Source organism: Chinchilla lanigera, unplaced genomic scaffold (assembly GCF_000276665.1).
Source record: "Chinchilla lanigera isolate Chin_1 unplaced genomic scaffold, ChiLan1.0 scaffold00001, whole genome shotgun sequence".
NCBI classification, from domain to species: domain Eukaryota; kingdom Metazoa; phylum Chordata; class Mammalia; order Rodentia; family Chinchillidae; genus Chinchilla; species Chinchilla lanigera.
In genome coordinates, this window is record NW_004955402.1 from 687975 (window position 1) to 701583 (window position 13609).

Genomic DNA, 13609 nt, shown 5'->3' on the forward strand with positions numbered 1-13609 from the left:
TCAGCCTCCAGCATGCAGACACCCTCTGCACACTTCCTCATCTAACTCTGTGGCTGATCACTGTAAGCCAAACTTGTAATTTCTTATACATTTCTATACGTTGTGTTATATGTTTCTCTAGTAAACCCTGATTAATAAAGTATCACCTGCAGTCCAATGCTAGCTGCCAGGACAAGACCCAGGAAAGTGAAGCGCACATGCTCTATAGTCAGTGTCTGAGACTTCTGCCAGTTTTAGTAAGAAACAGCAGCACTGAGGCAGACTACGCAGTGCCTAGGACACCACCCCGACCTCAGCGCCAGGCCACTGTGGAGAGTCTGAGGGACATACACCCTTCCCCATGGGGCCTGACTCCCACCCACAGAGACTGTGAGCTAACGAAGGCCACCAAGATTGTGATGTTGCTGGACAGCTACTCTACCCACTTGCCCGTCATGGATCTTCCCACCCAGGTGTCCCAAAGTGCTCACACTGAGAGGCCCCAGTGAGCATCTCCCCCTCTGCCACCAGAAGCCACGACTCCTGGACACACAGCTAGTGACACAGCAGAGGCACCACCCTCTTGGAGAGGTCCTAAGACACTAAGCACCCAGCCCCTCTCTCCACACACTAAGCTTCACTTTCCCCACTTCACAGCTGCCAGAGCTGTCTTCCCAAGGTAAATGCAGGTCACACTACCGTACCCTTCAGAAGCCCAAATGCTGGCAGGAACAGAGCAAGCCTGGCAAGCAACACAATCCGCATCCACACCTCTCTCTACCATCCTCCTCGACTGGCACCATGCCCAGGGTCTTGCTCAGGCTCTCCCCTCTGCCTGCAGTTCATACACGCTGTTCAAAAAGTCGGAGATGTTTTTTCCCTTACCTAAGACAAACTATACACCTTAATAGTGGTTATTTAAGGCTTTTCATAGCTGAAGGAACTGAATGACAATAAACTAAGGAATAAATTACAGAAATCCTGTTTCTCTTCCTGACTCTTACATTAGACTCAGACTGGTCACTTTGCTCTGTTGGTCTCAGTTTTCTCATTCGCAAAATAGTGCTGATGTTAATTAAAGGTGCAGCCCCTTTTCATGATACCTAAATTCCTAACACTGAAAGTGCCCTGCAACCCACATGTGTGCACCATACTTGTATTATCTTTTTTTTTTTTTTCCTGGTACCAGGAATCGAACTCATGACATTGCGCTTGCCAGGCAGGCGCTGTGCCGCTGAGCTAAATCCCCATCCCCATACTTGTATTATCTTGAAACCTTCTGTCCCTCTCCAATTCATCACTGGATCCTTGTGACACCACTTATTTCAAATGGCCCACTGCTCTCCATCTCTACTGCCGCCGTTCTCTTCCAAAGCCACTGGCTCCTCCCACCTGGATAACAGTGGAAGCGCCTTACCTGACTCTGCTCATGTCCCCCGCACACACGTCCCACCCTCTGGTGCTGTTACTCCCATTCATGTGACCTGCAGGTGCCACTGCCCTGGGCTCCAGATCTCCTGTGAGCTTCCTGTTTCTCTACACATGCCCTCTGCCGCTGTAGTCACAGCTGGCTCATCCTTGTTCCTGGGCCTGTCTTGCTGACATCTACTCCATTGTAGGTCCTCCTCTTAGTGACCATCTTGGTCCCCTAATCCTTCCTCGATTAGGTTCCTCCACACAGAAACTCTTCACCACCACCTTGCATCAGTCAGTTCACAAAATTCATCCTTTTTTTTAGTATTATTTTTTCTTTCCCCTGCAAGATAGTTCACAGTGGGAGATCAATCCCCTTCTCTTCAAGCCCACATTCTTCAAGGCTGACATGTCACAGGAAATCAACAGGTATATAATGAGATATAATTCAGCTAACAAAGGAATGATATTTTAAAATTAAGTGCGCCAGGCTTGGTGGTACACACCTGTAATCCCGGCACTCAGAAAGCTGAGGCAGGAGGATCCTTGGGAGTTCGAGACTATCCTGGGCTACAAAGTGAGCTCAAGGCCAGCGTGAACTGCATAGTAAGACCCTGTCTCAAAAAGAAATTAAGTGCAATTCTGAGCAATAATTAACACTGAAACAGTACTGACCTGGTGTTTTCATTGTATTCGAAAATCTGGACCTTGGCCATGGCGTTTGGACTGTTATCATCACTTCCTACAGCAATCATGGGTGCATGAGCACGAGAGCTGGAAACAAAAACAAACATTTCACATCAGGAATCAAGACACAAACTCCAGGAACGAAAGCACTGGAGCAGCAGATGCCCATGTCTCTGCCATCCACCTGCACAGCCAAACCTTCAAGCATGTGTCTGAAAATGTCGCAGATGAGAGCTGGGACACCACTCTTCTGATTCCTTGAACCATGTTCTCTACAGCTAGAAAGGAGCCTTTTTTCCAAAAGGAAGTTTCAGACATTCAATAGATTAAAGAAAAAATACCTGAAACATCTTATCAACTTTTCCTTCTAAAAGATCTGGTCAAGGGCCAGGGATATAGCTCAGTGGCACAAGCGCCTGCCTGCCAAGCACAAGGTCCTGAGTTCGATTCACAGTACCAAAAAAAAAAAAAAAAAAAAGATCTGGTCACTCTCTATAAAATAAAAGGATCTCTGTGGAGGCCAACTTCATGACAAAAAAGTTTTCAATACTTTGCACAGCAAGGAGAAATACAGGTGTAAGAAGAGTAGGAAACACTAAGCCCCAGAAAGTCAGGCTCCCCTTCTTTCTCCTCTCAAGACTGAAGCATGGGCAACCTCATTTCCAAAAAGGCAAAGGTAATCAAAATGGTCCTACTAAAGTGAACAATTACTTAAATGGTTTTATGTTTTTACATCGAATTACCTGTGTATCAACCCGCTCTGCCTTCCTCATCCAGGTTAACACCTCTGCAAACAAAGCACCCTTGCTTAAAAATGTAATACTGAATATCAGAATTAAAAGCTAAGAACAGAATTATTAACAGCATTTGTTGTATGGACTAAGGAACTTTGACTTCTGTTTTGGACTCTCCTGGATTGAGATTTTCTTTGTGACTCTTAAAGCTTTACAAATCAGTTAAATAAAAAGTAACTGGCATATGCACATGATCACAATCTACACAGCAAATCAAGAGAGAATGACATAAAAAGAATAGATACATGAATATGAGAAAATACACATAAGGTATTTGTAAGCAAAAAAAAGGAAAATGTATGAGTTTATACATGTCTGCTGTTCCGTGTCTACCTGTATTACTATGCATCTGCCTGTATTTGCATACAACTGTTTACGGATACATTAATACATACACACAAAATTCACAAAAAGCCTGCACCAAAGTATTTACAACGCCTGCCATCCCCTGTGGAATAAAAAACACAAGGACAAAAGATACTGCAAGGTAAAATAGGGTAATTTATTTCAGATAACATTTTATTTAAGAAAACATTTTATTTTTTGAGCAAATATACCATCAAAGTCTTAACTTAAAAATTACTACTTTGTTTTACCAGGATTATAGCACCAGAGGTTTGATACCTAGGCTCACCTTGAAGGGTTCCAAGAAATGCAACTGCAGCTTAGTTTGCAAGAGATCTCATGCTGCAGTGACCACTGACTGAGATTCATGACATCAGGGGCCTCATAGATTCTGACTATTCCATCTGCTGAGCAGGTGGCCAACATGAGGCCCATGTGCTTGGGAGCAAATTTCACATCAGTAACAGATGTTCTGCTATCCACCAGTGTTGTCCTTTTCACCTGGAAAAAAAAAAAAAGTCACTAATAAACTAAATTGTACACAAAAAGAACAGTTAGTCAAAAGCTAACAGATTCTACAATCACACAAAGTCCTCTACTAATTACCAGGCATATATCTTGAGTAGATTGTTTAAAACCCATCAAGGTCTCAACTTCCTACAAAGCACTTTGCAAAGTACCATATATATAATAATCACTAACAATTTAGCAAACTGTAATTAACTACTGCCTTTATTGTCTGCCTTAGAAAGCCCACTTTTCTTATGTAAGAATGGTCATAAAACCAGAAAATGTGCTGGGCGTGGTGGCGCACGCCTGTAATCTCAGCATTCGGGAGGCTGAGGCAGGAGGATCGTCACAAGTTCGAGGCTAGCCTGGTCTACAAAGTGAGCTCAAGGCCAGCCTGAACTACATAGGGAGACCCTGTCTCAAAAAGACAAAAAAAACAACCAAAAAACAGAAAATGTTAGAATTTTCACAGAAGTAGCTCTGGCATGCAAGGAATGCTGCAAGCAGTAAATTAAATGACTTCAGATCCTTTAACAGTAAATAGAAGACCTACAATTTTTCTCAAACACTGATGTTTTAATCCCACTTGAACCTGGCACTGTGATAATTACATGTTCCAACATTACATTTAAAGCCATTTTCTGAAACCCAGACTAAACAACACATTTGACGGAAGATGTGCAAAAAATTTTAGAACTCCAACACTTTACCATTTATAATTAGCAAAATACTTAAGGAGCTTTGGTATTAAAAGAACAATACCAGGGGCTGGGGATTTAGCTCAGCGGCACAGCACCTACCTGGCAAGCGCAAGGTCATGAGTTCGATTCCCGGTACCAGAAAAAAACAAAAACAAAAAAACAAAACAAACAAAAGAAAGAAACAACAAAAAAAACCAAACACAGTAACCACATATCAATCCAATGAATTTAAACCTTTTTTTTGTCTTTTTGAGACAGGGTCTCGCTATGCAATTCAGGCTGGCCTTGAGTTCACTTTGTAGCCCAGGCTGGTCTCGAACTTGCAACAATCCTCCTGCCTCAGCCTCCCAAGTGCTGGGATTACAGGCATGTGCCACCACACCTAGCTCTTAAGTCCTTGTTTTACACTACAGTATATAAAAAAATGAACTCGGCCAGGAATGGCGGTGCACACCTGCGACTACTCAGGAGGCGAGGCAGGTTCAGCTGCTTGAACAAAGTGGAGAACACGGGCTGAGTACCACAGTAACTGGACCGACTTGAACTTACAGCGCTCCTCCTGCCTCAGCCTCCCAGGTGTTGGGATTATAGGCATGTGCCACCATGCCTGGCAAGGATTGCTCAATCAAAAAATAGAACCAGATGTCATGGTACACTTTTATAATCCCAGCTACATGGGAGACTGAGACAGAAGGATCATGATATAAGGCCAACCTGGGAACACCGCCGAGACTTCATCTCAATAGAAAACAGAAGAAAGGCTGGGATGTGGGTGAGTGGCAGTGTCTGCCAAGCATGTGTGAGGCTGGGGTCCACTACCTAGAAAAAAGAACAATGGGCTTTCCCCACAGAAGCCATACACCTAGCCAAAAAGCAACTGAAAAGATCGTCAACACCATTAACTGCTAGGGAGATCACTGTCAAGAGCTCAAGACACCACTTCCCACCCAGCAGAACACTTACCAACATGAAAACCAGAAGACAGCAAGTGCTGACAAAGAAATGGGAACTCAACCCTCTTGCACACTGCTGGCAGGAAAGCAAAATGATCAGGCACTGTGGGATGCAGTGAACACAGAACTGCCTACTGTCATTAATTCCACTCCTAAGCATCTATTCCAAAGGACAGACAGATGACAGCAGACTGATACCGCAAGTGGAGCTTGAATCAGGCACCTTAGACAACCAGCCATCCTGACACCTAATGGCTCACCAACGCTCACAGTAGTCAAATGGTGGGAAAAATGCAGTGTCCACTTACACGTCGGGGGATAAATACAATGTGGCATATACACACACAATGGGATATTACCCGGCCATTAAAAAGGAATAAACTTGATATATGCTCCAACATGGATGAACTATGTTATATAAGCCAGTCACGAAAGAACAAATTCCATTTATATGAGAAATCTAGAATACACAAATTCATAGGCAGAAAGTAGAATAAATGTTACCAGGACGAGGGAAAATGGACAGGTGTTGTTTAACGGCACAGACTTCATGTTGAGGGTGCTGAACAGTTGTGAATACAGCCAACAGTGACGGATGCTGTCTTGGCTTGTATCTAGGTATCCCTCCAAAGTCTCATGCACTCATAGCTGGGGCTTTGGGAGTGATTGGATCATGGGCATGTGATACAGGGTTAGTCCTCTGATCAGCTAGCATGCTTCTGCGTGTGGGTGATGGGTTTACTAAAGAGGGAAGACCCACCCTGGGTGTTGGGCGGCACCAACCAATAAGCTTACAGCCTAGATTGAATAAAAAGAGAAAGAAGTCTTGCTGCTTCCTGCCTGCCACGTCACAAGCTGTGTCTCCTCTGCCGTACTGCCCTGCCTTGGAACCAGCCACTGTAGGCTGAAACCTCTATGAACTGTGAGCCAAAATACATATTTGCTCCTTCATGTGTAGTATGCAGTGTTCTGTCCCAACAAGAAAAGCAGCCAGGCATGGTGGTCCACACCTGTAATCCCAGCACTTGGGAGGCTAAGGCAGGAGGATTGCCGTGAATTTAAGACCAGAATGGGCTACATAGCCAGTTCAAGGCCAGTCTGAATTACAGAGCGAGACCCTGTCTCAAAAACAAAAAAACGCAACAAAACAAAGAAAAGTGACTAAGACAGATGCACAGCCTCGTGAATGTAATTTAAGCCACTGCACTCAGAGGAGGATTTGAGACAGCGTCTCTTTATGTAGCCCAGGCTAGCCTTGAATTCAAGGCAATTCTCCTACCTTAGCCTCCCAGTGCTAGGATAACAGGTGTGCACCACCACACCTGGCAAACCATTGAATCTTGCCACTGTAGTTAAAACAATGAACGTTATGTTATATATATTCTACTACCAAAAAACACATCTGGAAAAGCACCCCCAACAGCAGGCAAACATGAGTGGTAGGAGTGGAGAAAGCACCACTCATCCTGGTGAGGAGCAAAACACACCCAAGTACACACAGCACCTGCAGCAGGGCCCTTGCTCTGAAAGGGACAGGGCAGCAGGGAGGAGGGGCCTATCTCACCACAAGCACTCTTTGGTAAACACCATCTGCATGGTTATCTGTCAGGAAAACTAAAACATTGATGGAAAATGAAAGGCAAGTCTTCAATTAACATTTTAGACAGGAGCTGAGCATGATAACATATGCCTATAATCCCAGCACTCCGAAAGGCTGAGGCAGGAAAATCACAAGTTTGAGCCCATCCTGGATAACTTGGCAACTTAGCGAGATCCTGTCTCAAAATTAAAAAAAAAAAGGTGGGCAGGGATGGGCTGGTGGTATGCACCAGTCATCCCAGGTAATTAGATGCTGAGGGATGAGGATTGCAAGTTCAAAGCCAGCCTGGGCAACTTAGCAAGATCACTTCAAAATAAAAAAAAAAAAAAGGGCTGGGGATGTAACTCCAAGGTACAGCCCTTGGCTAACATCCTAGTATTGCCAAGAAAAAAAAAGAGAAAGCATCTGAGATGATCTAGCCCAATTCCTCTGCTCTGCAGATGAGGGAGGAGCCTGAGCAGCACACAGGTTAGTCCCCATGTAGAACCATCCAGTCAAGGCAGAGCTGGAACATAAAGGAGATACACATATGGGAGAGCACATTTTTCTCAGAATAGAGAAGCAACCACAAAATAGGGTGGGGGTAGCTCAGTGGCATGTGGTCAACATAAGCAAGGCCCCCAAAAATCACACATGCACAACTCATAAAAACAACTGTTCAAGGATTTTTAGAGGGAGCTTAAAATTACCATATAAAACCATACAAAATATACTAAAATATAAAATCAGAGACAAAGCATATATTCTAGATATGTCACCAGTTTTTTAACTAGATCTTGCCCTAAGTGTTCCTGAGTACTGTTCCGGCCCAGGCCCAATTTAGCAAGAGAAAAACAGAAGAAAGAACAGGGGAACCAGTCAGCAGAGCAGTGCTATTCCCCAGGGGCCTGGGGCACTCAGATGACCAGTGTTCCTGCCCAGAGGCAAGGGCTCACCCAGTGACTCTGTCCACGCAGCTTATCATTCGACTCTCCAACTATTTCTTCCCACACAGCAGCTGTTCGGTCAAAAGAACAGGAAGCCAAAACCTGTCCGAATTCTGGGTGGGCCCATGTCACTCGCCACACAGATCCACTATGCGTCTGGGGAAATAAAAACAAAACACAAAACTCCAGTTTATTCTATTTCACACATCCAAGGTTTTACTTTAAGAAATAAAACACAAGTATTCTTTACTTCTGTGTGAGGAGAAAGCTGATCAACTTCACATTTGAATAAAAGTAAAAAAAAATTTTTTTTTCAAAATTTTTTTTTGGTACTGAGAATCAAATTCAGGACCTTGCACTTGCCAGGCAGGCGCTTATACCACTGAACTATATCCCTGGCCCTAAATCTAAAAATTTTAAACTTTAGAAGATACTCAATACTTAGGACATGGCCCTTGTAGAGTTAAGTCACTGTAATACTTTACTGATAGAGTAAAACCCAGCTGGTTCAGCGCTACTTCCAGTGTGAACAGCTACAGACTTGCTTCAGGGTTTAGCTTAATGAAGCTTACTAACATTCTACAGGTCCACCACCTTTTTCCTGGCAAATTCTTTCTATAAAAATACCAACCAGCTGGGCATGGTGGCCCACGCCTGTAATCCCAGCACTCGGAGGCTGAGGCAGGAGAATCACTGCAAGTTGGAGGCCAGCCTGGGCTACAATGTGAGCTCAAGATCAGCCTGAACTGCATAGCGAGACCCTGTCTCAAAAAGACAAAAAAAAAAAAGATAATATAAAATGTAGGAGAGAATATGAACAAAAAGGCTGTAACAGAAAAAGATAACATCAAATCAGGGAGAACTAGAGAAACTGGATGCCTCATGTATTGCCTGTGGTGAAAGAAAATGACACTGCCACTTAGAAAAGAGTTTGGCAACATTTTAAAAGTTAAAATAGATGCTGGGCATGGGGGCACACTGGGAGACTGAGGCAGAAGGGTGCAAAGTTCTAGGTCAACCCAGGCAACTTAGTAACTCAGCAAAACCCTGTCTCAAAATAAGAAAGGGCTGGGGATGCAGTTCAGTATGAAGTCTCTGAGTTCCACCCAATGTAACAAAAAAAAAAAGCAAGAAAGTTTAAAATACACAACCCAGAAATTCCGCCCAAGGGAGATGGAAACACATCTGCACAAAACTGTAGGACTTGTTCACAGCACTATCACAGTGTGGGCCCTGGACATCCTCCACAGCCCAGAGAAGGAAGCTTTCCTGCCATGGGGCTTCAACCCAGAGCCCCTCCACTCCCTCTTTGCTCCCGGCCGTGAGGGGAGTAGATTTGCTCTCCCACATACTCCTGCCACTAAGCACAACCTCACCATAGGCCCAAAGCCAGGGGCCTACCGGCATGGTTCACTCTTTTCTTTGCAAGGAGGTTTGTTTCAGGTATTATGTTACAGCACCATGAAGCTGACTACCACAAACAAAATCATGATAGCCAGAAACAAGTCAGTGTCCATTAGCTGGTGAGTACATAAACAAAATAGGGCACCTATACAGCGGACTCAGCATTCTAAAGGAACAAATTACTGACACATGACCCATACAGGTGTCAACAATACAGGTGAACCTCAAAAACATTCTACGGGAGGCTGGGGGTTTAGCTCAGCAGCACAGCGCCTGCCTGGCAAGCGAAAGGTCGTGAGTTCGATTCCCAGTACTGGAAAAAAAACAAAACAAACAAACAAAAAAAACATTCTACGGGAAAGTAGTGAGGCACAAAGGACAACCCGCAAAGTTCCTAACAAAGGGAAAAACTGTAGAGACAGAAGACTGTTCAATGGGTGCCCAGGCCTGGAGCAGGAATAGGGACTGACTCCGAATGGGCACAAGAGAAATTCCCAAGTTGATGAGAGTGCTCTAGAACTGGACTGTAGTGATGGACAAGCAATTCTTCAAAGTTTAGTAAAACTCACTGAACTACACATTTCAAACTGCTGATCAGCAGGGCATGGTGATACACACCTGTAATCCCAGCACTTGGGAGGCTAAGGCAGGAGGATTACTCCAAGTTTGAGGCCAGCCTGAACTACATAGTGAGACCCTGTCTCAAAAAGCCATAAATAAATAAATAAATAAATACAATTGATGGCTTTAAGGTTCAAGAAATTCTAAGTTTTGTTTTTTTTTTTTTAAATCAAGAAGTAAAACTATCTAAACCAGGTGTGTGATGCATGCCTGCAACCCCAGCACTCCTGGAGGCTGAGGCAGGATAGTAAGTTCAAACCAGCCTGGGCAACTTACTGACTCAGTAAGACTCCTTCCCGAAATAAAAGAGCAAAAGGACTGGAGACGCAGCTCAGTGCAAAGATCCAGGGTCCAGTCCCAAGCACTGGGGGTGGGGTACACAGAGCTATCTATCAAACACTGTAAATGTTAAAAATACATAGAAATGGTAAAGAAGCAGGCTACAATGCCAAGAATAGTTACACTGCAATGTTACAAAATTACAGATTTTCTTACACTCAAATTCTCTGTACTTTTATACTTTAACAATGAAAAAATGTAAAATACCTTTCCAGGAAAAGAATACATATAAATGTTACGAACTTATCAAAGCTGAGCAGTAAGTTGTTCATACTACCAAATGGTAAATATTTCAATGTTTAAGTACAGTACTGTGAAAATACTAACCTTCCAGCTGGCTGTACAATGCCAATCTCCACTTTCGCTTTTATCCCAGACCTATAAAAGAATAAGACAGGTATTTATTTATATAAAGAATTCCTACAAAGTGATACCAAAAAAAAAAACCAGACTAAATCAGTACAGAAGCAAAGAGGGGAACATAAAACTCACAATACAACCCTTAAGAAAGTATTTATTCATTCAATCAAACATTTATTTAGATCCTTAAATGCGTCAGACAGTGGGGCCAGGCACTGAGAGATCCAAGAACCCAAGCTCTGACAAGCAATAGAGACAATTACACCTACAGTCAATTTTCTAGTATTTTCCCCCAGTATTGGAAATCAAACCCACAGCCTTATACACACGCAGGCAAGCACTGAACCATACTCACAGCCTCTCAACTCTCATTACTGAGAGCACCATTTTATCAAGTGTCCTTGAATACTGAAACATTGGTCATAGGTCAGAGGAAGGGTTGGGCTCAGGGAGCCCCAGGTCTAACATTTTCATAAAATGAATAGTACGCTACTTTGCTTTATATTTATTGATTTTTTTTGGTATCGGGAATCGAACTCAGGACCCTGTGCTTGTCAGGCAGACGCTTGTGCCATTAAGCTATATCCCCGGCCCTGCTTTGTTTAAAGGCACCTTATCTAGGATGTATTGTTGGTGGCCTGAAGGAGGGACACAGGATGTATGAGCCAATCACAGCTGTCCTGTGCTTCAAGAACACCAGCGCAAGTTTCCACCCTATACCTGGCGACCACTTTAAGCTACCAAATTACCAAAAAAACAGAACAAAAATCATGGCACTAAGCAGACCATGACAAGAATTTGCTTACAATATATGTTAAAAAAAGAGGACAGAATGACACCCTGTACCACCTCTGTTGGTAATGTGTGTCCAGAAACTCAAACCGAACCATTTGACACCTCCTAGATGATGGCAGGAGAACAACGGATTTACTTTGGGGTTACACATAAATTTTAGCTACTAAGCAAATTCACAAATACAGAACCCACAAATAATACAGGTCAACCCATGTATGTAACGAGAGTTAAGGTAAAACATGAACTTTATTATTACAAAAAATTACAATTACAAAATAATGATAATGCCCAACATGGCAATAATGCTTGCAAACCAATACCCTTAACTAGCAAGTTCAACTGGGGTAAGGTCAGTGCTACAGCACTTGCCTAGCACGTGGGAAGCCTGGGTTCTATCTCTACCACTGCCCAAAAAGCCCCTCAAAACAAAAAACATCAATTTGCCAATTCTTAATCAAAACATTTAAAGCTGGGTAAGCACTAGACATCTGTAAACCACTTACTCAGGAGGAGACAGGAGGGCTGCAAATTCAAGATCAGCTTGGATAACTTAGTGTGACCCTGTCCCAAAGAAAAACGTATGTAGCCTCTTTAGTTAGAACACATTAACTGTCACACCGTGGTGGCAAAAGCCTGTAATCGCAGCACTCTGCAGGCTGAGGCAGGAGGACAGCTGCGAGCTCCAGACCAGCCTGGGCAACACAGTGAGCTCAAGGCCATCCAGAACTGCATAGCAAGACCTCGTCTCAAAAAGACCAAAAATAAATAAATAAATAAATAAAAACATGTTGTCATCCCTTTGGAATGATAATTAGCAAGACAAAGCAACAATGGGAGAAAAATTTGCTGATTGCAAAACTTGCATATATGAATACACAGCCACGATAATTACTTAAAACATTAAAAGAATAAGAACAGGGGCTGGGAATTTAGCTCAGGGGCACAGTACCAGCCTGACAAGCACAGGTCCTGAGTTCGATTCCCGATACCCGGGGGAAAATAAAAAAGAAAGAAAAAGAACAGAGAATATTAACATATATTAACAATGACAGGACAGCAATAAACCTGTAAGTAATCTTGTTTTTAAAAAGAAAAGTACATCGCTTGCACAAATAAAAATCTGTATGCATACACACATACATGTATCGTCTTTGGTAAGAAACAGCACGACAGAAAAATGGTCAAAAGGCCACAAAATGAAAAACGAACTAAAAATGAAATATAAACACCTATAATTTGTTTTCAGTTAAAATAATCCACTCCACACAGCCTATTTATAAATCCAAATAAAGCTGATCTCAAGTTGTCAGAGTATGAACTCTTTTATCAACAGACTACTCTCGTGCCCTAGTTTATGAAAATTACATTAAGAGAATGTTACATGTAAGACACTCCGGGCGTGGTAGCGCACCTCTGTAAACCCAGCCCTTGCGAGGCTGAGGCAGGCAGCCTGGGCTACACAGTGAGCTCAAGGCCAGCCTGAACTGCCACAGCGAGACCCTGTCTCAAAAGGACAAAAACAGAAGCGACTCAAAGGTATTTGTACACTAATACTCACTGCGGACATTTTCATAATTGCCAAAAAGAGAATGGATGGATGAACAGATGAGCAGAATGTGCTCAATACAAACAAAATATTAGCGGGCTTTAAAAAGAAATGAAGTTCTGATGTATGCTACAGGACCGATGCACACTGACAGTACAAAGTGAAATAAACCAGACACACAAGGACAAACATTCCACAATTCCACGGATACGAGGTACCCAGAATAAGCAAACTCAGAAAGCGAGGCCGCGGTTCGCAGAGGCCCCTGCGCAGTCCGCGCAGCAGCGCCGCAGCGAGCCGCACGGAGACGTCCTCCTCGCGCGCTGAGCTCCAGGGAGCGCGGCGCCGGCTCAAAAACCTTGCTGCTTCCAAGACACCACGGGCATCAGACCTGAGCGAGCGCGTGAGAAACTGTCCCCAGCCGCCACCTCGGAGCGGTCCACACCGCAGCGCTGCGGCCGTCTCCAGAGCGCCCGCGTCTGCCCCGGACCCCATCCGAGGTCCCGTCCCACCCTCACAAGCCGGGCGAGAAACCCCCCAATTCCCGGACCGCAGGCCTGGAACCTGGCCCGGGTGACGGACAGGAAGAGGCAGCGCTAGAGACCGGCGACGCCCACGTTCCGCCGCCCCCGCCAC

The 13609-nt window shown here is 43.9% G+C and overlaps 1 protein-coding gene across 1 annotated transcript in view; it reads right to left on the reverse strand.

The window, feature by feature from the left end:
* Positions 1 to 10650, reverse strand: part of Seh1l (SEH1-like nucleoporin) — a gene marked incomplete at its 5' end in the record, with an annotated part of 19516 nt that extends 8866 nt beyond the window's left edge. The window contains 4 exon segments of the mRNA XM_013512934.1: positions 2068 to 2166; positions 3508 to 3719; positions 7918 to 8064; positions 10600 to 10650. Of these exon segments, the coding sequence (XP_013368388.1) occupies positions 2068 to 2166; positions 3508 to 3719; positions 7918 to 8064; positions 10600 to 10650 (509 nt within the window).
* Between the last annotated feature and the right edge of the window lie 2959 nt (positions 10651 to 13609).